The 23379-nt window shown below is 47.8% G+C and overlaps 1 protein-coding gene and 2 long non-coding RNA genes across 3 annotated transcripts in view; 1 reads left to right on the top strand and 2 right to left on the bottom strand.

Annotated features, from left to right (window-relative positions):
- Positions 1-1990, bottom strand: part of TOX3 (TOX high mobility group box family member 3) — a 200006-nt gene extending 198016 nt beyond the window's left edge. The window contains exon 1 of the mRNA XM_077288209.1: positions 1207-1990. Within this exon, the coding sequence (XP_077144324.1) occupies positions 1207-1305 (99 nt within the window). The 5' untranslated portion in view covers positions 1306-1990. The remainder of the gene's footprint in view (positions 1-1206) is intronic.
- LOC143809713 (uncharacterized) overlaps positions 1-23379 on the bottom strand; it is a 484828-nt gene that overhangs the window by 299747 nt on the left and 161702 nt on the right. The window lies entirely within an intron of this gene.
- The window catches only part of LOC143807041 (uncharacterized), a 51539-nt gene continuing 30184 nt past the window's right edge, over positions 2025-23379 (top strand). The window contains exon 1 of the long non-coding RNA XR_013221626.1: positions 2025-2142. This is a non-coding gene — a long non-coding RNA (uncharacterized LOC143807041). The remainder of the gene's footprint in view (positions 2143-23379) is intronic.

Genomic DNA, 23379 nt, shown 5'->3' with positions numbered 1-23379 from the left:
ATAGGCTTGTTTTAAGATGAATAATCTTGTGATTGATTAGGCTAAAAGTTACATACCATCCAAAAAAGTATAAAAAAAAAAATACTAATTGATCATTTTATAGAACCGTCCAATAAATTATCCTTTCCTATGTGTCCTTCTTTGTTGGAAAAAAAAAAAAAAAAAAACAAGATACCAATCTAAGTATTAGTTTACTACTGTAATTCAATGTCCTTATTAAAGCAATACCTGCCACTAAAATGTCATTTTCTATTTATATAATCCCCAAGGGATAGATTTATGTAGGACGCAAAAAAAAAAAAACTTTACTTGTGACAAAAGCCACATGGGATCATACTGCAAACCACTGATCCTTCAGGAAAATAAGAATTGGTCATATGCCAAAATGTCTACCACTGTAAACATTGACCCCTGTCACAATTAATAGTTCAAGTTTTCCAGTGTGTAAACTTCTGTAATAAAATAAATAAAACCACTCAAAGGTCCTAGTAGACAAATCCACAAAACACTTACAACCCAATTAAAAAAAAAAGGATAATTAACCATCCTTGCAACAAAAAAAAAAAACATAATCCACTAGTTTGGAATAATAAGATAATGTAGCTCTAATTCTCCCCAGTCCCTGCCAGCTTTCATTTGTTTTGAAAAGTGATTAAGCAAAGGAGCAGTTTATAATCCAGATATAACATGGAGCAGTAATTTATTCCCCCCTCCCCTAACAATAGCACAAGAGGCAGGATATGCACACAGTACAAGTCAAACATTCCACACTGTGTCTATCCATTCACATCAAATATACTGTTGTCAAAACACTGCAACGTTATGACAAAGGATTGAGCTAGGATACATCTCATAGAGACACCAAGGGGAGAAGAGAGAGGGAACACAAGAAAGTTCCTAGTACAAAGACTGAACATAATTAGCACATGTGCAGCTCCATATCCCCACATCATTCAGTAATAATTACATGTTTCATGTGACTAATAGTAAGCACTGAAGAGGTATTTAGGGACAACCACATTAATTGTTTATCAACCTTTTCCAACATGACATTTCTCTTCTAGTTCTTGAGCTTACAATCAAAGATCAGGATGAGAGAGAGAAGGGAAGTGACTATTTACAAACAAAGAGTAAGAAGAGTAAACAAAGAGTAAGGAGAGTTAACAAACAGTAAGAACAGTAAATAAAGAATAAACAATCAATCACCTTGTAACTGTAGTAGTCTAAACATTGGGAAAAGTCCAGATTGGGTGACTCTCCAGTCATGGCATTCCCAGCAGCTGCAGGGTAAAACCTTACATCCATGGTTTAAGTAGTCAAGTTGCAATTGAAGCCAGTCCTAGTGGGAGTAGTAGTGGATGAGCAGCATTCAAAGTGTTCTTGGGAGTTCTCAGGTGCAGAGGGTTTAGGGTGTTAGTTCTTCCAGGATAAGGAACATAAGACAGGAGGAGTTCTGGACGTTCTTCTGGCTGAAAGATTCAGGGCTTGTAGTTTTTGAAAAAAAGCAAGCAGCCCAACCATGGGACTTGCCTATGCATTGATGCCCAGCAGCTGCTATACACAAAGGAGCCACGCGTTGGGTTATTGGGATCAGGAGATCCAGCAGGACTAAAAAATAAAAAAATAAATAAATGAAGAATCACTGTCAAACCATACTAATAAGTAAGAACAAAGTAAACTCCAAAGAGATCCAGAGGACTTTATTCCAGCAGTAAGGGTTTGTGCAATGATGGATACATGAGTTTCTATGAAATGACCCCTCTGCCTGTTTAAAAGAAAGGGAGGGGGTTAGGAGTAGGGGGGTTATCGAAGAACAAAACAAGAAAAAAAAGTCTTAGCAGCCAACGGTTGGAGAGTGGAGTCAGAAGTGGTGGAGAGACAGAAGCTGCTGCTGGCAGGGCTCCCTGGGAGAAATGAATAGTAATAGGCAATGACAAGCAGGAGCTGGGTCCCTCCTCCCTCCACCACTCCCACTGAGTACAGCTGCTACTGTGTACATAGTGTGGACATACTGATGCAAGGAGGCACCCACTGTTGTTCCAGGGATGCTGTGCTGCAGCAGCTCTGACCTAGGTGGAATGCTGTGCCTGCCCTTCTTCTATGTGCTGCCTGCCAGGGGGTTTGCATTGTCACACAGTCCCAGTAAGATGTTGCTTTGCCTCTTGTCTATGTTTGCTCACAGTGGAGGCTGTGTACAGTGTGTGTGTTCTGCTACAGTGCACAGCGTGAGCTAACAATGATGCAGGAGGCTGTCATCTTGCTCTCATACTCAGCGACTTGTCTTCTCAGTGGAGGGTTTGTTAATGGGTCACCGTCTCACCGAGACTATATTATGTGTAAAGTGTTGTAGTGTAAAAGGCTTTGTGGACTTATAGAAATGTGTTTCCTATGAAGGAAAATTAGAGCTGCAGATTTAGCAATGCATAGAGAAAAGAAAAAAAGACTGCAAATGGTTTATTATTGAGATTGTGAGCCCCAATGGGGACAGAGATGATGAAGATGTCTGAAAAGTGCTGTGAAATTAATGATGTCATATAAGGGTTCTTTCACGTTTCGCTTAGGCACTCATTCAGTTGCCCCATCGAGGCTAACTTCTGTATTCCCCCACAAAACGGGATTCAGACGTATGTGCCAACGGGGTCATAGACTATGATGATGCCGACAGAGCGAACATGCGTTATGGTCATGCATAATTTTAGGGCGTATACGCCTACTGGAGGCAGACACCCAAACTTAGTAGACTACGTCTGAGCGTCCCCCCTCCAGTAGTCATATACACCTGAAAGTTATGTGCGGCAGAGCACACATTCCAGGGGCGGACACTGACAGCTTGGGGCTCCTGTGCAAGAAATGTGTCTGGGCCCCCTCCTTTTATGGCGACAAAGCTAAATATACAGTATATATATAAATATATATATATATACACTGCTCAAAAAAAAAAGGGAACCCTTAAACAACAGAATATAACTCCAAGTAAATCAAACTTCTTTGAAATCAAACTGTCCACTTAGGAAGCAACACTGTTTGACAATCAATTTCACATGCTGTTGTGCGAATGGACAAGACAACAGATGGAAATTATTGGCAATTATCAAGACACCCTCAATAAAAGAGTGATTCTGCAGGTGGGGACCACAGACCACATCTCAGGGCCAGTGCTTTCTTGCTGATGTTTTGGTCACTTTTGAATGTTGGTTGTGCTTTCACTCTCGTGGTAGCATGAGACGGACTATACATCTCACACAAGTGGCTCAGGTAGTGCAGCTCATCAAGGATGACACATCAATGCGAACCGTGGCAAGAAGGTTTGCTGTGTCTGACAGCCTAGTGTCCAGAGGCTGGAGGTGCTACCAGGAGACAGGACAGTACACCAGGAGATGTGGAGGGGGCCGCAGGAGGGCAACAACCTAGCAGAAGGATCACTACCTTAGTCTTTGTGCAAGGAGGAACAGGATGAGCACTGCCAGAGCCCTGCAAAATGACCTCCAACAGGCCACAAATGTGCATGTGTCTGCACAAACGGTTAGAAACCGACTCCATGAGGATGGTCTGAGTGCCCGACGTTAACAGATGGGGGTTGTGTTTACAGCCCAACACCGTGCAGGATGCTTGGCATTTGCCACAGAACACCAGGATTGGCAAATTGGCCACTGGCACTCTGTGCTCTTTACAGGTGAAAGCATGTTCACACTGAGCACATGTGACAGATGTGACAGTCTGGAGATGCCATGGAGAGCGATCTGTTGCCTGCAGCATCCTTCAGCATGACCGGTTTGGCAGTGTGTCAGTAATGGCATGGGGTGGCATTTCTTTGGAGGGACGCACAGCCCTCCATGTGCTCGCCAGAGGTAGCCTGACTGCCATTAGGTACCTAGATGAGATCCTCAGACCCCTTGTGAGACAATGTGCTGGTGCGGTTGGCCCTGGGTTCTTCCTAATGGAAGACAATGCCAGACCTCATGTGGCTGGAGTGTGTCAGCAGCTCCTGCAAGATGAAGGCACTGAAGCTATGGACTGGCCCGCCGGTTCCCCAGACCTGAATCCGATTGAGCACATCTGGGACATCATGTCTCACACCACCCACCAACGTCACGTTGCACCACAGACTGTCCAGGAGTTGGTGGAGGCTTTAGTCCAGGTCTGGGAAGAGATCCCTCAGGAGACCATCTGCTGCCTCATCAGGAGCATGCCCAGGCATTGTACAGTAGGGAGGTCATACAGGCACGTGGAGGCCACACACAATACTGAGCATTTTCCTTGTCATGAGGCATTTCCACTGAAGTTGGATTAGCCTGTAATTTTATTTTCCAATTTGATTTTGAGTATCATTCCAAATCCAGACCACCATGGGATATTCATTTTGATTTACACTGGTAATTGTTATGTTTTATTGTTCTGAACACATTCCACTATGCAATGAATAAAAATTTGCAACTGGAATATTTCATATATATATATATATATATATATATATATATATATATATATATATATATATATATATATATATATATATGTATATGTAATGTGATGCAGTGATCCATGTTACAGCCTGGGGGCGCTGTATGTGCTCCTCAGGATACGCATGGAGGCGTATCTGTAATGGTGATGATGGTGAAACAGTGACCGGCAGGATTGTAAATGGCCGGTATGTTTCGCAGAGGGAGTCTGCACTGTAAGCCTGAAGTAAGGTTGTCCTGGGACCTGTAGTCCCACAAGTATTTGTGTTTGTTTACTTAAAAGGGAGGCTTGCAGGGTTAGTCAGAGAGCTGGGCAGGTCTGGCTAACCATACAAAACTCCCACTTATGGGGGTGGTTACAGCTACATTATGTGACCAGGGTTTGGTCACATGGTTGAGAGTGTTTGGATCTGTATGGTCTGTGTGCAACGTCCTGAAAAAGTCTATGGGTTGGGAGTGCTGTTTCCCTGAAGAGCACATGGTGGGGCTTTGTCTCTGAGTGGCCTGTGTGTTGGACGGTCCCAGCTGGGGACGGACATCCTGAAGAGTGCACAGAAAGCCATGTACCTGCAGTGCCTGGGACGTCTTCTGTGTTGGCGAAGCCAGGACTGACAAGGAGTCAGCCTAAGGAGCGGATCTCCTGAAAGGTAACCCCAAACAACGGTGGTGGTAATACATGGCAGAGAAATTTATCTGCTGCATGAACAAACTGGTGGTCATGACTAGGGCTGAGCGACTTTTACTTTTTAGGATCGAGTCTGGTACCGCGAAACCCGATTTTGTCAAAAGTTGAGTCGAGTGAAATCGTCCGATTATCGCGCAAAGTTGGGGATCAACCGAAACACGAAACCCAATGTAAGTCAATGGCAGAGCAAAGTCGGCAGTGAGTGGAGGACAGGAAAACACCTACAGTGCCCATTTTAATGTCAAAAACATAAATTTGTGTCACTTAAGCTTGTGAATCTTAATTTACCATATAATAATAGTTAGGCATTTAAAATTGGGGGTCATTTGGCTAAAGTTGTGGGGGGGGGGTAGGGCTGGCTCTAGTTTTCCGTGGGCCCAGGAAACGCGGACTACGTCACAGCGGTGGAGCAGGGAGAGGTCAGTATTTCAACTTTGCAAGTGCTGTGATCCTGAGCAAGCAGGGGGGCCCACTCGTTGGCATTGGCACTGGCACAGGACCCCTCAAAGTACGGCGTTGTGTTTGACGGCAGGGCACCTCCCACTTGCAGAGACACTTTTGCGTACTATGAGGGGCCCTGTGACAGTGACGTCGCCAACGAGTATGCCCTCCCCACCTGATGAAGGAACCTGCACTTTCATCTGCGCCTTCCTCTTTGTCCCCGTGTAAGGTGGCATAGTATGCGGGAAGGGGAACCTGAATTTCAGGAGGGTCAGATTCTGGCTGTGTAGAGTGCAAGGGGAATGTAGTGGTCTGGGTCAATGTACCAGCAGACTCATGTAGCACTGGCTGGGCAATGGGCAGGATGAGAAGGAAACACAGATATAGGCCCAAATAATAAAGTGGGCTAAATGCAGTTGAAAATTGGTAACAGGACTAACCAGGCGGTATTGCTTTGTTCAGTGGAGGACAACTGTAATGAGAGGCAGACACAGTTAGTAGGCCCAAATAATAAAATGGGCCAAATAAAGTTTAAAATTGGTAACAGGAGTAAACAGGCGGCACTTCTTTGTTCAGTGGAGGAGAACACCAAAGAGCGTCAGACACCGTTAGTATGTCCCAACCAAACTAGTAGCCCAAATGCAGTTAAATATCTGATATAGGCCGAAAGCCTGAAGATTGAAGCTCAACTTTGTTCAGTAGAGGAGAACACCAAGGAGCGACAGACACCGTTAGTAGGCCCCAACCAAACTAGTATCCCAAATGCACTTTCATATTAAAAATATAGGCCGAAAGCCAGAAGATTGAAGCTCAGGAAAAAAAACCAAGAGAACACCAAGGAGCGGCAGACACCGTTAGTAGGCCCCAACCAAGCTAGTAGCCCCAATGCAGTTAAATATCTGATATAGGCCGAAAGCCTGAAGATTGAAGCTCAGCTTTGTTCAGTAGAGGAGAACACCAAGGAGCGGCAGACACCATTAGTAGGGCCCAACCAAACTAGTAGGCCAAATGCAGTTTAAAATTTGTAAATATAGGCCGAAAGCCTGAAGATTGAAGCTCAGCTTTGTTCAGTGGAGGAGAACACCAAGGAGAGGCAGACACCGTTAGTAGGCCCCAACCAAACTAGTATCCCAAATGCAGTTTCATATTAAAAATATAGGCCGAAAGCCTGAAGATTGAAGCTCAGGAAAAAAAAAACAGGAGAACACCAAGGAGCGGCAGACACCGTTAGTAGGCCCCAACCAAACTAGTAGCCCCAATGCAGTTAAATACCTGATATAGGCCAAAAGCCTGAAGATTGAAGCTCAGCTTTGTTCAGTGGAGGAGAAAAGCAAGGAGCGGCAGACACCGTTAGTAGGCCCAACCAAACTAGCATCCCAAATGCAGTTTCATATTAAAAATATAGGCCGAAAGCCTGAAGATTGAAGCTCAGGAAAAAAAAAAACAGGAGAACACCAAGGAGCGGCAGACACCGTTAGTAGGCCCCAACCAAGCAAGTAGGCCAAATGCAGTTAACCCTTTCGCGACTTGCGCCGTACATGTACTGCGCATGTCGGGTCCCCTGCTTTGATGTGCGCTCCGGCGGTGAGCGCACATCAAAGTCGCGACATGTCAGCTGTTTTGTACAGCTGACATGTGCGCGCAATAGCGGCGGGTGAAATCGCTATTCACCCGCCGCTATTAACCTGTTAAATGCCGCTGTCAAATGCAGACAGCGGCAATTAACTACCGCATCCGGCCGGGCGGCCGGAAATGACGCCATCGCCGACCCCCGTCACATGATCGGGGGTCGGCGATGCATCAGGATGGTAACCATAGAGGTCCTTGAGACCTCTATGGTTACTGATGCCGGCCTGCTGTGATCGCCCCCCTGTGGTCGGCGCTCACAGCACACCTGCATTTCAGCTACATAACAGCAATCTGATGATCGCTGTTATGTAGCAGAGCCGATCGGGCTGTGCCTGCTTCTAGCCTCCCTTGGAGGCTATTGAAGCATGGCAAAAGTGAAAAAAAAAAGTTTTTAAAAATGTGAAAAAAATATTAAAAATATAAAAGTTTAAATCACCCCCCTTTCGCCCCATCCTAAATAAAACAATAAAAAAAAAACAACCTACACATATTTGGTATCGCCGCGTTCAGAATCGCCCGATCTATCAAATAAAAAAAAGCATTAACCTGATCGCTAAACAGCGTAGCGAGAAAAAAATCCGAAACGCCAGAATTACGTTTTTTTGGTCGCCGCGACATTGCGTTAAAATGCAATAACGGGCGATCAAAAGAACGCATCTGCGCCGAAATGGTATCATTAAAAACATCAGCTCGGCACGCAAAAAATAAGCCCTCATGCGACCCCAGATCACGAAAATTGGAGACGCTACTGGTATCGGAAAATGGCACTTTTTTTTTTTTTAAGCAAAGTTTGGAATTTTTTTTCACCACTTGGATAAAAAATAACCTAGACATGTTAGGTGTCTATGAACTCGTAATGACCTAGAGAATCATAATGGCAGGTTAGTTTTAGCATTTAGTGAACCTAGCAAAAAAGTATAGCGATATTTTTTATTTTAATTCTTTATTTTACACATTAATATGGTTCCCAGGGCCTGAAGGAGAGTTTCCTCTCCTTCAGACCCTGGGAACCATCAGGAATACCGTCCGATACATGAGTCCCATTGACTTGTATTGGTATCGGGTATCGGTATCGGATTGGATTCCGATACTGTGACGGTATCGGCCGATACTTTCCGATACCGATACTTTCAAGTATCGGACGGTATCGCTCAACACTAGTGGTCAGCAGAGGACGATTGCAAGGAGGGACCGCAGACAGACTTACTGGGCCTAAAATAAAAAGTAGGCTCTATGCAGGTTTAAATAGGTTACAGGGGTACACAGGCAGCATTGGTGTGGTCAGCGGAGGACGATTGCAAGGAGGGACCGCAGACAGACTTACTAGGCCTAAAATAAAAAAGTAGGCTCTATGCAGGTTTAAATAGGTTACAGGGGTACAAAGGCAGCATTGGTGTGGTCAGCGGAGGACGATTGCAAGGAGGGACCGCAGACAGACTTACTAGGCCTAAAATAAAAAAGTAGGCTCTATGCAGGTTTAAATAGGTTACAGGGGTACACAGGCAGCATTGGTGTTGTCAGCGGAGGACAATTGGAAGGAGTGGCACAGACTTAAGGTACCTTCACACGAAACGACTCTACAACGAGAACGACAACGATCTGATCGCTGCAGCGTCGCTGTTTACATCGCTGTAGAGATGTCAAACACAGCAGCTCCAGAACGACGCAGGAGCGATCCTGTGACGTAGCGGTGACGCACTTATCGTTCTCACAGGTCGTTAGCTCCATGTTTAACATTGCTGGCATCGTTGCTTTTGCTGTCAAACACGACGATACACGCCGATCTGACGACCAAATAAAGTTCTGGACTTCTAGCTCCGACCAGCGATATCACAGCGGGATCCAGATCGCTGCTGCGTGTCAAACACAACGATATCGCTATCCAGGACGCTGCAACGTCACGGATCGTTGTCGTTCTCGTTGTAAAGTCGTTTCGTGTGAAGGTACCTTTACTAGGCCTAAAATAAAAAAAATAGGCTCTATGCAGGTTTAAATAGGTTACAGGGGTACACAGGCAGCATTGGTGTGGTCAGCGGAGGACGATTGCAAGGAGGGACCGCAGACAGACTTACTGGGCCTAAAATAAAAAAGTAGACTCTATGCAGGTTTAAATAGGTTACAGGGGTACACAGGCAGCATTGGTGTGGTCAGCGGAGGACGATTGCAAGGAGGGACCGCAGACAGACTTACTAGGCCTAAAATAAAAAAGTAGGCTCTATGCAGGTTTAAATAGGTTACAAGGGTACAAAGGCAGCATTGGTGTGGTCAGCGGAGGACGATTGCAAGGAGGGACCGCAGACAGACTTACTAGGCCTAAAATAAAAAAGTAGGCTCTATGCAGGTTTAAATAGGTTACAGGGGTACTGTTATGATTCTGAGGCAGAAACAAGAGTGGACCCTCTGGACCGTGGAAGGCGACCTTCCGGGCGAGCAAGCCTGGTGTAAACCAACCCCTATACAGGGACTGTTAGGGAGCAGACCCAGAGATAACCTAACCACGGTAGCAGATACCAGGAGAGACGGCTCTTGATAGGAAAATAAACAGAGGAGGGGACTAGACTGGAATACTGGGAACGAGGAAGGTGGAATCCTGGAGAAACGGAAAAGGGAATGAGCTGAGGATGACCAGAGACAGGTAGGAACTGAGGGAATTAGGAGAGGGTAAACCAAGAGGAAGCTGAGAATTGGCACTAGAGAAAGAGGGAACGAGCGCAGAACCAGTACGGAGGTTCAGAGCTCAGAACAAGAGACGAAGAAGGCCAGAGACAAAAGCAAAAGAGCTTGAGACACTCAGGCACCTCCTAGCAACTTGGATAAAAAATAACCTAGACATGTTAGGTGTCTATGAACTCGTAATGACCTAGAGAATCATAATGGCAGGTTAGTTTTAGCATTTAGTGAACCTAGCAAAAAAGCCAAACAAAAAACAAGTGTGGGATTGCACTTTTTTTGCAATTTCACCGCACTTGGAATTTTTTTCCCGTTTTCTAGTACACGACATGGCAAAACCAATGATGTCATTCAAAAGTACAACTCGTCCCGCAAAAAATAAGCCCTCACATGGCCATATTGACGGAAAAATATAAAAGTTATGGCTCTGGGAAGGAGGGGAGCGAAAAACGAAAACACAAAAACGAAAAAGGGCCGCGGCATGAAGGGGTTAAATATCTGATATAGGCCGAAAGCCTGAAGATTGAAGCTCAGCTTTGTTCAGTGGAGGAGAAAAGCAAGGAGCTGCAGACACCGTTAGTAGGCCCAACCAAACTAGTACCCCCAATGCAGTTTTCAAATTCCTATAGGCTGAAAACCTGACAATTGAAGCTCAGCTTTTTTCAGAGGAGGACAGCTGTATTGAGTGGCGCAGACAGACACAGGTAGTAGGCCTTAAACAAAAAAGTTGGCTCAATGCAGGTTTAAATAGGTTACAGGGGTACACGGGCATCATTGGTGTGGTCAGCGGAGGACGATTGTAAGGAGGGACCGCAGACAGACTTACTAGGCCTAAAATAAAAAAGTAGGCTCTATGCAGGTTTAAATAGGTTACAGGGGTACACAGGCAGCATTGGTGTGGTCAGTAGTGTTGAGCATTCCGATGCTGCAAGTATCGGGTATCGGCCGATACTTGCTGTATCGGAATTCCGATACCGGGATTCCGATACTCTTGTGGTATCGGGTATCGGGTATCGGAACAACATTAATGTTAAAATGTGTAAAATAGAGAATTAAAATAAAAAATATCGCTATACTCACCTGTCCGACGCAGCCGGGACCTCAGCGCAGGAACCGGCAGCGTTGTTTGTTTAAAATTCCCGCTTTTACATGGTTACGCGAAGTCCCGGCTTTTGATTGGTCAGGGCGGCCATGTTGCCGGGCCGCGGACCAATCACAGCAAGCCGTGACGAAATTACGTCACGGCTTGCTGTGATTGGTCCGCGTCCCGGCAACATGGCCGCCATTAACCAATCACAAGCCGTGACGTCACGGGAGGCTGGAAACGCGCTCATTTTAAAAAGGGCGCGTGTCCAGCCTCCCGTGACGTCACGGCTTGTGATTGGTTGCGTCGCGGTCAACCAATCACAAGCCGGGAGGCTGGACACGCGCCCATTTCAAAATGAGCGCGTCCAGCCTCCCGGCTTGTGATTGGTTGATCGCGGCGCAACCAATCACAAGCCGTGACGTCACGGGAGGCTGGACACGCGCCCATTTCAAAATGAGCGCGTCCAGCCTCCCGGCTTGTGATTGGTTGATCGCGGCGCAACCAATCACAAGCCGTGACGTCACGGGAGGCTGGACACGCGCCCATTTTAAAATGAGCGCGTGTCCAGCCTCCCGTGACGTCCCGGCTTGTGATTGGTCAGGGCGGCCATATTGCCGGGACGCGGACCAATCACAGCAAGCCGTGACGTAATTTCGTCACGGCTTGCTGTGATTGGTCCGCGTCCCGGCAACATGGCCGACCTGACCAATCACAAGCCGGGAATTCACGTAACCAAGTAATAGCGCGATTTTTAAACAAACAACGCTGCCGGTTCCCTCGCTGAAGTCCCGGCTGCATCGGACAGGTGAGTATAGCGATATTTTTTATTTTAATTCTTTATTTTACACATTAATATGGTTCCCAGGGCCTGAAGGAGAGTTTCCTCTCCTTCAGACCCTGGGAACCATCAGGAATACCGTCCGATACATGAGTCCCATTGACTTGTATTGGTATCGGGTATCGGTATCGGATTGGATTCCGATACTGTGACGGTATCGGCCGATACTTTCCGATACCGATACTTTCAAGTATCGGACGGTATCGCTCAACACTAGTGGTCAGCAGAGGACGATTGCAAGGAGGGACCGCAGACAGACTTACTGGGCCTAAAATAAAAAGTAGGCTCTATGCAGGTTTAAATAGGTTACAGGGGTACACAGGCAGCATTGGTGTGGTCAGCGGAGGACGATTGCAAGGAGGGACCGCAGACAGACTTACTAGGCCTAAAATAAAAAAGTAGGCTCTATGCAGGTTTAAATAGGTTACAGGGGTACAAAGGCAGCATTGGTGTGGTCAGCGGAGGACGATTGCAAGGAGGGACCGCAGACAGACTTACTAGGCCTAAAATAAAAAAGTAGGCTCTATGCAGGTTTAAATAGGTTACAGGGGTACACAGGCAGCATTGGTGTTGTCAGCGGAGGACAATTGGAAGGAGTGGCACAGACTTACTAGGCCTAAAATAAAAAAAATAGGCTCTATGCAGGTTTAAATAGGTTACAGGGGTACACAGGCAGCATTGGTGTGGTCAGCGGAGGACGATTGCAAGGAGGGACCGCAGACAGACTTACTAGGCCTAAAATAAAAAAGTAGGCTCTATGCAGGTTTAAATAGGTTACAGGGGTACAAAGGCAGCATTGGTGTGGTCAGCGGAGGACGATTGCAAGGAGGGACCGCAGACAGACTTACTAGGCCTAAAATAAAAAAGTAGGCTCTATGCAGGTTTAAATAGGTTACAGGGGTACAAAGGCAGCATTGGTGTGGTCAGCGGAGGACGATTGCAAGGAGGGACCGCAGACAGACTTACTAGGCCTAAAATAAAAAAGTAGGCTCTATGCAGGTTTAAATAGGTTACAGGGGTACACAGGCAGCATTGGTGTTGTCAGCGGAGGACAATTGGAAGGAGTGGCACAGACTTAAGGTACCTTCACACGAAACGACTCTACAACGAGAACGACAACGATCTGATCGCTGCAGCGTCGCTGTTTACATCGCTGTAGAGATGTCAAACACAGCAGCTCCAGAACGACGCAGGAGCGATCCTGTGACGTAGCGGTGACGCACTTATCGTTCTCACAGGTCGTTAGCTCCATGTTTAACATTGCTGGCATCGTTGCTTTTGCTGTCAAACACGACGATACACGCCGATCTGACGACCAAATAAAGTTCTGGACTTCTAGCTCCGACCAGCGATATCACAGCGGGATCCAGATCGCTGCTGCGTGTCAAACACAACGATATCGCTATCCAGGACGCTGCAACGTCACGGATCGTTGTCGTTCTCGTTGTAAAGTCGTTTCGTGTGAAGGTACCTTTACTAGGCCTAAAATAAAAAAAATAGGCTCTATGCAGGTTTAAATAGGTTACAGGGGTACACAGGCAGCATTGGTGTGGTCAGCGGAGGACGATTGCAAGGAGGGACCGCAGACAGACTTACTGGGCCTAAAATAAAAAAGTAGACTCTATGCAGGTTTAAATAGGTTACAGGGGTACACAGGCAGCATTGGTGTGGTCAGCGGAGGACGATTGCAAGGAGGGACCGCAGACAGACTTACTAGGCCTAAAATAAAAAAGTAGGCTCTATGCAGGTTTAAATAGGTTACAAGGGTACAAAGGCAGCATTGGTGTGGTCAGCGGAGGACGATTGCAAGGAGGGACCGCAGACAGACTTACTAGGCCTAAAATAAAAAAGTAGGCTCTATGCAGGTTTAAATAGGTTACAGGGGTACTGTTATGATTCTGAGGCAGAAACAAGAGTGGACCCTCTGGACCGTGGAAGGCGACCTTCCGGGCGAGCAAGCCTGGTGTAAACCAACCCCTATACAGGGACTGTTAGGGAGCAGACCCAGAGATAACCTAACCACGGTAGCAGATACCAGGAGAGACGGCTCTTGATAGGAAAATAAACAGAGGAGGGGACTAGACTGGAATACTGGGAACGAGGAAGGTGGAATCCTGGAGAAACGGAAAAGGGAATGAGCTGAGGATGACCAGAGACAGGTAGGAACTGAGGGAATTAGGAGAGGGTAAACCAAGAGGAAGCTGAGAATTGGCACTAGAGAAAGAGGGAACGAGCGCAGAACCAGTACGGAGGTTCAGAGCTCAGAACAAGAGACGAAGAAGGCCAGAGACAAAAGCAAAAGAGCTTGAGACACTCAGGCACCTCCTAGCAACTTGGATAAAAAATAACCTAGACATGTTAGGTGTCTATGAACTCGTAATGACCTAGAGAATCATAATGGCAGGTTAGTTTTAGCATTTAGTGAACCTAGCAAAAAAGCCAAACAAAAAACAAGTGTGGGATTGCACTTTTTTTGCAATTTCACCGCACTTGGAATTTTTTTCCCGTTTTCTAGTACACGACATGGCAAAACCAATGATGTCATTCAAAAGTACAACTCGTCCCGCAAAAAATAAGCCCTCACATGGCCATATTGACGGAAAAATATAAAAGTTATGGCTCTGGGAAGGAGGGGAGCGAAAAACGAAAACACAAAAACGAAAAAGGGCCGCGGCATGAAGGGGTTAAATATCTGATATAGGCCGAAAGCCTGAAGATTGAAGCTCAGCTTTGTTCAGTGGAGGAGAAAAGCAAGGAGCTGCAGACACCGTTAGTAGGCCCAACCAAACTAGTACCCCCAATGCAGTTTTCAAATTCCTATAGGCTGAAAACCTGACAATTGAAGCTCAGCTTTTTTCAGAGGAGGACAGCTGTATTGAGTGGCGCAGACAGACACAGGTAGTAGGCCTTAAACAAAAAAGTTGGCTCAATGCAGGTTTAAATAGGTTACAGGGGTACACGGGCATCATTGGTGTGGTCAGCGGAGGACGATTGTAAGGAGGGACCGCAGACAGACTTACTAGGCCTAAAATAAAAAAGTAGGCTCTATGCAGGTTTAAATAGGTTACAGGGGTACACAGGCAGCATTGGTGTGGTCAGTAGTGTTGAGCATTCCGATGCTGCAAGTATCGGGTATCGGCCGATACTTGCTGTATCGGAATTCCGATACCGGGATTCCGATACTCTTGTGGTATCGGGTATCGGGTATCGGAACAACATTAATGTTAAAATGTGTAAAATAGAGAATTAAAATAAAAAATATCGCTATACTCACCTGTCCGACGCAGCCGGGACCTCAGCGCAGGAACCGGCAGCGTTGTTTGTTTAAAATTCCCGCTTTTACATGGTTACGCGAAGTCCCGGCTTTTGATTGGTCAGGGCGGCCATGTTGCCGGGCCGCGGACCAATCACAGCAAGCCGTGACGAAATTACGTCACGGCTTGCTGTGATTGGTCCGCGTCCCGGCAACATGGCCGCCATTAACCAATCACAAGCCGTGACGTCACGGGAGGCTGGAAACGCGCTCATTTTAAAAAGGGCGCGTGTCCAGCCTCCCGTGACGTCACGGCTTGTGATTGGTTGCGTCGCGGTCAACCAATCACAAGCCGGGAGGCTGGACACGCGCCCATTTCAAAATGAGCGCGTCCAGCCTCCCGGCTTGTGATTGGTTGATCGCGGCGCAACCAATCACAAGCCGTGACGTCACGGGAGGCTGGACACGCGCCCATTTCAAAATGAGCGCGTCCAGCCTCCCGGCTTGTGATTGGTTGATCGCGGCGCAACCAATCACAAGCCGTGACGTCACGGGAGGCTGGACACGCGCCCATTTTAAAATGAGCGCGTGTCCAGCCTCCCGTGACGTCCCGGCTTGTGATTCGTCAGGGCGGCCATATTGCCGGGACGCGGACCAATCACAGCAAGCCGTGACGTAATTTCGTCACGGCTTGCTGTGATTGGTCCGCGTCCCGGCAACATGGCCGACCTGACCAATCACAAGCCGGGAATTCACGTAACCAAGTAATAGCGCGATTTTTAAACAAACAACGCTGCCGGTTCCCTCGCTGAAGTCCCGGCTGCATCGGACAGGTGAGTACAGCGATATTTTTTATTTTAATTCTTTATTTTACACATTAATATGGTTCCCAGGGCCTGAAGGAGAGTTTCCTCTCCTTCAGACCCTGGGAACCATCAGGAATACCGTCCGATACATGAGTCCCATTGACTTGTATTGGTATCGGGTATCGGTATCGGATTGGATTCCGATACTGTGACGGTATCGGCCGATACTTTCCGATACCGATACTTTCAAGTATCGGACGGTATCGCTCAACACTAGTGGTCAGCAGAGGACGATTGCAAGGAGGGACCGCAGACAGACTTACTGGGCCTAAAATAAAAAGTAGGCTCTATGCAGGTTTAAATAGGTTACAGGGGTACACAGGCAGCATTGGTGTGGTCAGCGGAGGACGATTGCAAGGAGGGACCGCAGACAGACTTACTAGGCCTAAAATAAAAAAGTAGGCTCTATGCAGGTTTAAATAGGTTACAGGGGTACAAAGGCAGCATTGGTGTGGTCAGCGGAGGACGATTGCAAGGAGGGACCGCAGACAGACTTACTAGGCCTAAAATAAAAAAGTAGGCTCTATGCAGGTTTAAATAGGTTACAGGGGTACACAGGCAGCATTGGTGTTGTCAGCGGAGGACAATTGGAAGGAGTGGCACAGACTTACTAGGCCTAAAATAAAAAAAATAGGCTCTATGCAGGTTTAAATAGGTTACAGGGGTACACAGGCAGCATTGGTGTGGTCAGCGGAGGACGATTGCAAGGAGGGACCGCAGACAGACTTACTGGGCCTAAAATAAAAAAGTAGACTCTATGCAGGTTTAAATAGGTTACAGGGGTACACAGGCAGCATTGGTGTGGTCAGCGGAGGACGATTGCAAGGAGGGACCGCAGACAGACTTACTAGGCCTAAAATAAAAAAGTAGGCTCTATGCAGGTTTAAATAGGTTACAAGGGTACAAAGGCAGCATTGGTGTGGTCAGCGGAGGACGATTGCAAGGAGGGACCGCAGACAGACTTACTAGGCCTAAAATAAAAAAGTAGGCTCTATGCAGGTTTAAATAGGTTACAGGGGTACTGTTATGATTCTGAGGCAGAAACAAGAGTGGACCCTCTGGACCGTGGAAGGCGACCTTCCGGGCGAGCAAGCCTGGTGTAAACCAACCCCTATACAGGGACTGTTAGGGAGCAGACCCAGAGATAACCTAACCACGGTAGCAGATACCAGGAGAGACGGCTCTTGATAGGAAAATAAACAGAGGAGGGGACTAGACTGGAATACTGGGAACGAGGAAGGTGGAATCCTGGAGAAACGGAAAAGGGAATGAGCTGAGGATGACCAGAGACAGGTAGGAACTGAGGGAATTAGGAGAGGGTAAACCAAGAGGAAGCTGAGAATTGGCACTAGAGAAAGAGGGAACGAGCGCAGAACCAGTACGGAGGTTCAGAGCTCAGAACAAGAGACGAAGAAGGCCAGAGACAAAAGCAAAAGAGCTTGAGACACTCAGGCACCTCCTAGCAGGGGAGGTGGCCTGATATACCATGAGGTCCACTGGGATAGGTTGCTGGGAGTCCAAGTGGAGGAAAACATCCGGCGCTGGAACCCGGGACCGGGAGGAGGATCTAGCGTCGAATCCTGCGCGCCTGCGCAGAAGCAGACATCCTACGGTGCGGGGGAGGCGCGCGCCGAGGACGAGCGTGCCGCTGACCGGAAGTAGGAAGTGCGGCAACGGGGGAAGGAGACGCAGCGGTGGAAGGGACAGTGCGCCGGAACCCGGGAGAGGACCGAACGCTGAGAACAGAGGCGGCAGCGGAAGCAGCATGTCGGGAGCCAGGGATGGAGCGGTAAGTATGAGTAGTAACAGTACCCCCCTCTTTAAAATCCCCATTCTTGAATTTAGCGAGAAATTTTTTAAGAAGACGAGGTGCATTGATATTCTCTAGAGGTTCCCACGATCTCTCTTCAGGACCAAAACCCTTCCAATCCACCAGAAAAAAACTCTTTTCCATGAACTCTCTTCTTGGCTAAAATATCTCTCACCTCAAAAATGTTATTGGCATGGAGAGGCTGCGGAGAGATACAGGGAGAAGGATGGAAGCGGTTAAGGATAACAGGTTTGAGCAGAGATACATGAAAGGTATTGGGAATACGGAGGGAGGCAGGCAACTTCAGCTTGTAGGCGACTTCGTTGACCCGACTCAGAACTTCAAAGGGCCCGATGTAACGAGGACCAAGTTTGTAGGAAGGAATCTTGAGCCTTATGTAACGTGAGGCAAGCCAAACCTTATCGCCAGGCAAGAATGGAGAAGAGTCTAAACGTCTCTTGTCAGCATGTGTTTTCATTTTGACAGACGCCATCTCGAGAGCCTTTTTAACCTCTCCCCATATTGCTAAGAAATTTGAAGTCAAAGAGTCTGCGGCTGGAACTCCTGTAGTGGAAGAAATCGGAAGAGGCATATTCGGATGTTGACCAAAGACAACAAAAAAAGGAGATTTAGCTGAAGACTCATTAGAGTGGTTGTTATAGCCGAATTCGGCCCAAGGCAGAAGGCTTACCCAATCATCGTGGTGAGAATTGATGAAGTGACGGAGATAGGCAGCCACAATCTGGTTAGTTCGTTCAGCTTGACCATTAGTTTGGGGGTGATAGGCAGAAGAAAAATCTAGAGACACCTTCAAAAGCTTGCATAGCGCCCTCCAAAAACGAGACGTAAACTGAACTCTTCGGTCAGACACAATGTTTTGAGGAAACCCATGAAGTTTGAAGATAGTTGAAATGAAGATCTTCGCCAATTCCGGAGCTGTGGGAAGTCCAGGCAAGGGAATGAAGTGGGCCATCTTGGAGAACCGATCTACCACCGTAAGAATGACTGTACAATTTGAGGATCTCGGTAAATCGGTAATGAAGTCCATGGCGATATGTTGCCATGGACTGGAAGGCACAGGAAGAGGAAGCAACCCTCCACGAGGTAACTGTCTTGGCACTTTGCATTTCGCACAAGAGGGACATGAGGCGATAAACTCTTCGATATCCTGTCATAATGAAGGCCACCAATAGTAGCGGGAGACGAGAAGGAGAGTTTTCTTAACTCCGGCATGGCCTGCAAATTTAGAGGAATGTCCCCAATGCAGCACTGTCTCTCTGTCGTTTTCAGAGACTAAAGTCTTACCCGGAGGAGGACAGATCACCCCTAAAGGGGCTACAGTAATGATCCTACTGGGATCCATGATATGTGCTGGCTCCTCGTCGAAGTCCTCAGGCTGCGAAAGTCTGGAGAGAGCGTCTGCTTTGACATTTTTGTCACCAGGCCGAAAACGAAGCTCGAAGTCGAAACGAGCAAAGAACAGGGACCATCGAGCCTGCCGAGGGTTAAGCCTGTGCGCAGTTTGAAGATAGGCCAAGTTCTTGTGGTCAGAAAAAATCACAAAAGGATGAACGGCTCCTTCTAGAAGATGTCTCCACTCCTCCAGAGCCAACTTTATGGCCAAGAGTTCTCGGTCCCCAATGGTATAATTACGTTCCGAAGCTGAAAACGTTTTGGAGAAGAAGCCGCAGGGAACCAGTCGACCCGTAGAGGTTCTTTGGGAAAGCACCGCTCCGGCACCTGTGGCAGAGGCATCCACCTCGAGAACGAATGGTTTATTGATTTCGGGATGATGTAAAACCGGAGCGGAGGAGAAGGACTGTTTCAGAAGCATAAAGGCTTTTTCGGTCTCTGGAGTCCATGTCTTCGGGTTGGACCCTTTATGGGTGAGAGCAGTGAGCGGCCGCACTACAGAGGAGAAATGTGAAATAAATTGCCTGTAGTAGTTGGCGAACCCTAGAAACCGTTGAATGGCTTTTGTTCCATAGGGACGTGGCCAATTGAGAATGGCGCTCACCTTCTCAGGATCCATTTTAAGGCCAGTGTCCGAAATTATGTATCCCAGAAAGGGCAAGGAAGTTTGTTCGAAGAGGCACTTCTCATATTTGGCGTAAAGATGATTTTCTCTTAAACGTTGCAGAACCAGACGAACGCTTCTTCTGTGAGAAGGTAGATCTGCCGAAAAAATCAGGATGTCGTCTAAATACACCACCACACAGGAATAAAGAAGGTCTCGAAAGATGTCATTCACGAATTCTTGGAAGACTGCGGGAGCATTGCAGAGTCCGCACGGCATGACTAGGTATTCGTAATGCCCGTCCCGGGTATTAAAGGCAGTCTTCCATTCATCGCCAGAGCGAATTCGAACAAGGTTGTAGGCACCCCGTAGATCCAGCTTCGTGAAGATTTGCGCCCCTCTTAGTCGGTCGAAGAGCTCTGGAATAAGAGGCAGAGGATACTTATTCTTGACCGTAATGTTGTTCAGGCCCCGGTAATCAATGCAGGGTCGAAGAGATCTGTCCTTCTTCTTGACAAAGAAGAACCCTGCACCAGCAGGGGAAGAAGATTTTCAAATGAATCCTCTAGATAAATTCTCTTGGACGTAATCGGACATAGCTTTGGTCTCGGTGGGAGATAACGGGTAGATTCTCAAACGGGAAGAAGACATTGGCTTTGACATGTAGATCCCCAACAAAGCACATCACCCGAGCGCCAGTCCAGAGTAGGTTCGTGCGTACTGAGCCAAGGTAGACCTAGAAGCAGAGCATGGGTTAGATTAGGTAAAACGTAGAGAGTAATCTTTTCACGATGAAGAGCCCCGATACGCAGTTCAATCTCTTCCGTAACCAAAGTGATGGCGTCTTGCAAGGGTTTTCCATCCACGGAGGTAATCAAACGAGGAGGGTCCAAAGAAAGAACTGGAATGCGAAGCCTCCGAACCGCCTCAAGACTGATAAAATTGCCTGCCGCGCCCGAATCCACATACGCGAGCTCCGAAAAGCGTCTTTGATTGAGAATAAGCAAAACAGACAAAAACAAAGGTTGAGAGGAGTCAGAGTCACCTAGGGAGGCCTCTCTTACCTGTCCTAGGCGGAGGAGTTTTCCGGCCTCTCAGGACATGCCCGTAGTAAGTGTGAGGCGCTACCGCAGTAAAAGCAGAGTCCCTGGGAACGTCTCTCCCGACGACGTTGCTCTGCCATCTTGACTCGGTCGACCTGCATGGGTTCTGGTACGGATGCAGTAGGTGACGAAGAGGGCCTAGGACTCCCAGACCTGCGGAGAGATGGTAGAGGGCGAACAGACCTCCTCTCTCTAGCGGATTCACGTGATCGTTCTTGAAAGCGAAGATCAATGCGCGTGGAGAGGGATATGAGGTCCTCTAAAGAGGTTGGGGTATCTCGTCCAGCCAACTCATCCTTAATTCGACTGGACAGACCTCGCCAAAAGGCGCCAACCAAGGCCTCGTTATTCCACCCTAACTCAGAGGCCAGGGTACGGAAGCGAATAGCATTTTGGCCAACAGATAGAGAGCCCTGCTGAAGACTGAAAAGCCACTCAGTTGTGGAAGCTAAGCGTCCGGGCTCATCAAAAACCCTACGGAAAGTCTCTAAAAAGGAGGCCAATTGAGAGACTACGGGATCATCCCACTCCCACAGAGGATTTACCCAGGACAAAGCCTCTCCTTCCAAGTGAGACACAATAAAAGCCACCTTGGCTCGGTCAGTGGGATATTGCTGGGGAAGGAGCTCAAAGTGGAGGCGACACTGGTTTAGAAATCCCCTACAGAGTTTGGGATCCCCGTTAAACCTTGAAGGTTTACCAAGGCGAGGCGGCGGATGAGGGCGAAGAAGAGGAATTAGAGTCCTGTGGAACCGGAGCGGAAGCCGCGGAGACAGACTGCAAATTAAATAAGCGATCGTCTATGGAAGCCATGTAAGATAGCATACGTGCTTGCGTATCACGCTGTTGGGAAAGTTCCTGCTGCAGACCCGCAATTTGATTAGCATTAACCGGGTCGGCGGTCTGTATAGCAGTCAGGCGGGACTCCATGTTTTTCATGAAGGACATAATGCGCTGTTGATTGTCGCGCAAGTGCGCCAATTCCTTCTGAGCAGAGAACGTGGCACCTGCGGGGTCCATGGCCTGAGTGTACTGTTATGATTCTGAGGCAGAAACAAGAGTGGACCCTCCGGGCGAGCAAGCCTGGTGTAAACCAACCCCTATACAGGGACTGTTAGGGAGCAGACCCGGAGATAACCTAACCACGGTAGCAGATACCAGGAGAGACGGCTCTTGATAGGAAAATAAACAGAGGAGGGGACTAGACTGGAATACTGGGAACGAGGAAGGTGGAATCCTGGAGAAACAGAAAAGGGAATGAGCTGAGGATGACCAGAGACAGGTAGGAACTGAGGGAATTAGGAGAGGGTAAACCAAGAGGAAGCTGAGAATTGGCACTAGAGAAAGAGGGAACGAGCGCAGAACCAGTACGGAGGTTCAGAGCTCAGAACAAGAGACGAAGAAGGCCAGAGACAAAAGCAAAAGAGCTTGAGACACTCAGGCACCTCCTAGCAGGGGAGGTGGCCAGATATACCGTGAGGTCCACTGGGATAGGTTGCTGGGAGTCCAAGTGGAGGAAAACATCCGGCGCTGGAACCCGGGACCGGGAGGAGGATCTAGCGTTGAATCCTGCGCGCCTGCGCAGAAGCAGACATCCTACGGTGCGGGGGAGGCGCGCGCCGTGGACGAGCGTGCCGCTGACTGGAAGTAGGAAGTGCGGCAATGGGGGAAGGAGACGCAGCGGTGGAAGGGACAGTGCGCCAGAACCCGGGAGATGAGCGAACGCTGAGAACAGAGGCGGCAGCGGAAGCAGCATGTCGGGAGCCAGGGATGGAGCGGTAAGTATGAGTAGTAACAGGTACACAGGCAGCATTGGTGTGGTCAGCGGAGGACGAATGCACCGACGGGCAGACACAGTTGGGGCAAAAAAGTAGTAGGCAAAATGCAGTTAAAAATCGGTTACAGGAGTACGCAGGCGGCTGTTATGATCCTAGTGGTAGAGGATCTCAGGAGTTCCAGCTAAGTCCGCAAACACAAAAACCCGCTCATAGGGAAGTGGTAACTTGGCTGACCGCATATCTGATCCTGGCACAACAACTAGAAGTAGCCGGGGAACGTACCTACGTTGATTCTAGACATCTTGCACCAGCCGGAGAACTAACTAACCCTTTCAGAGAAAATAAGACCTCACTTGCCTCCAGAGAAAAGACCCCAAAGTTATTATACAAGCCCCCAACAAATAATAACGGTGAGGTAAGAAGAAAAGACAAACGTAAGAATGAACTAGATTTAGCAAAGAGAGGCCCACTAATTAATAGCAGAAAATAGGAAGAGGACTTATGCGGTCAGCAAAAAACCCTATAAAAATATCCACGCTGAAGATCCAAGAACCCCCCGCACCGACTAATGGTGTGGGGGGAGAATATCAGCCCCCTAGAGCTTCCAGCAAAAACAGAAATCACATTTTGAACAAGCTGGAACAAAATAAGAGCAAATGCAAAAGGACAAAAATAAGAAAGCAGAACTTAGCTTATCTTGCAAAACTCAGGGACCAGGAGTCAGGAGGAAAACAGACATAGA

Source organism: Ranitomeya variabilis, chromosome 2, assembly GCF_051348905.1.
Source record: "Ranitomeya variabilis isolate aRanVar5 chromosome 2, aRanVar5.hap1, whole genome shotgun sequence".
NCBI classification, from domain to species: Eukaryota; Metazoa; Chordata; class Amphibia; order Anura; family Dendrobatidae; genus Ranitomeya; species Ranitomeya variabilis.
This window is presented reverse-complemented; position numbering and strand designations above follow the sequence as displayed.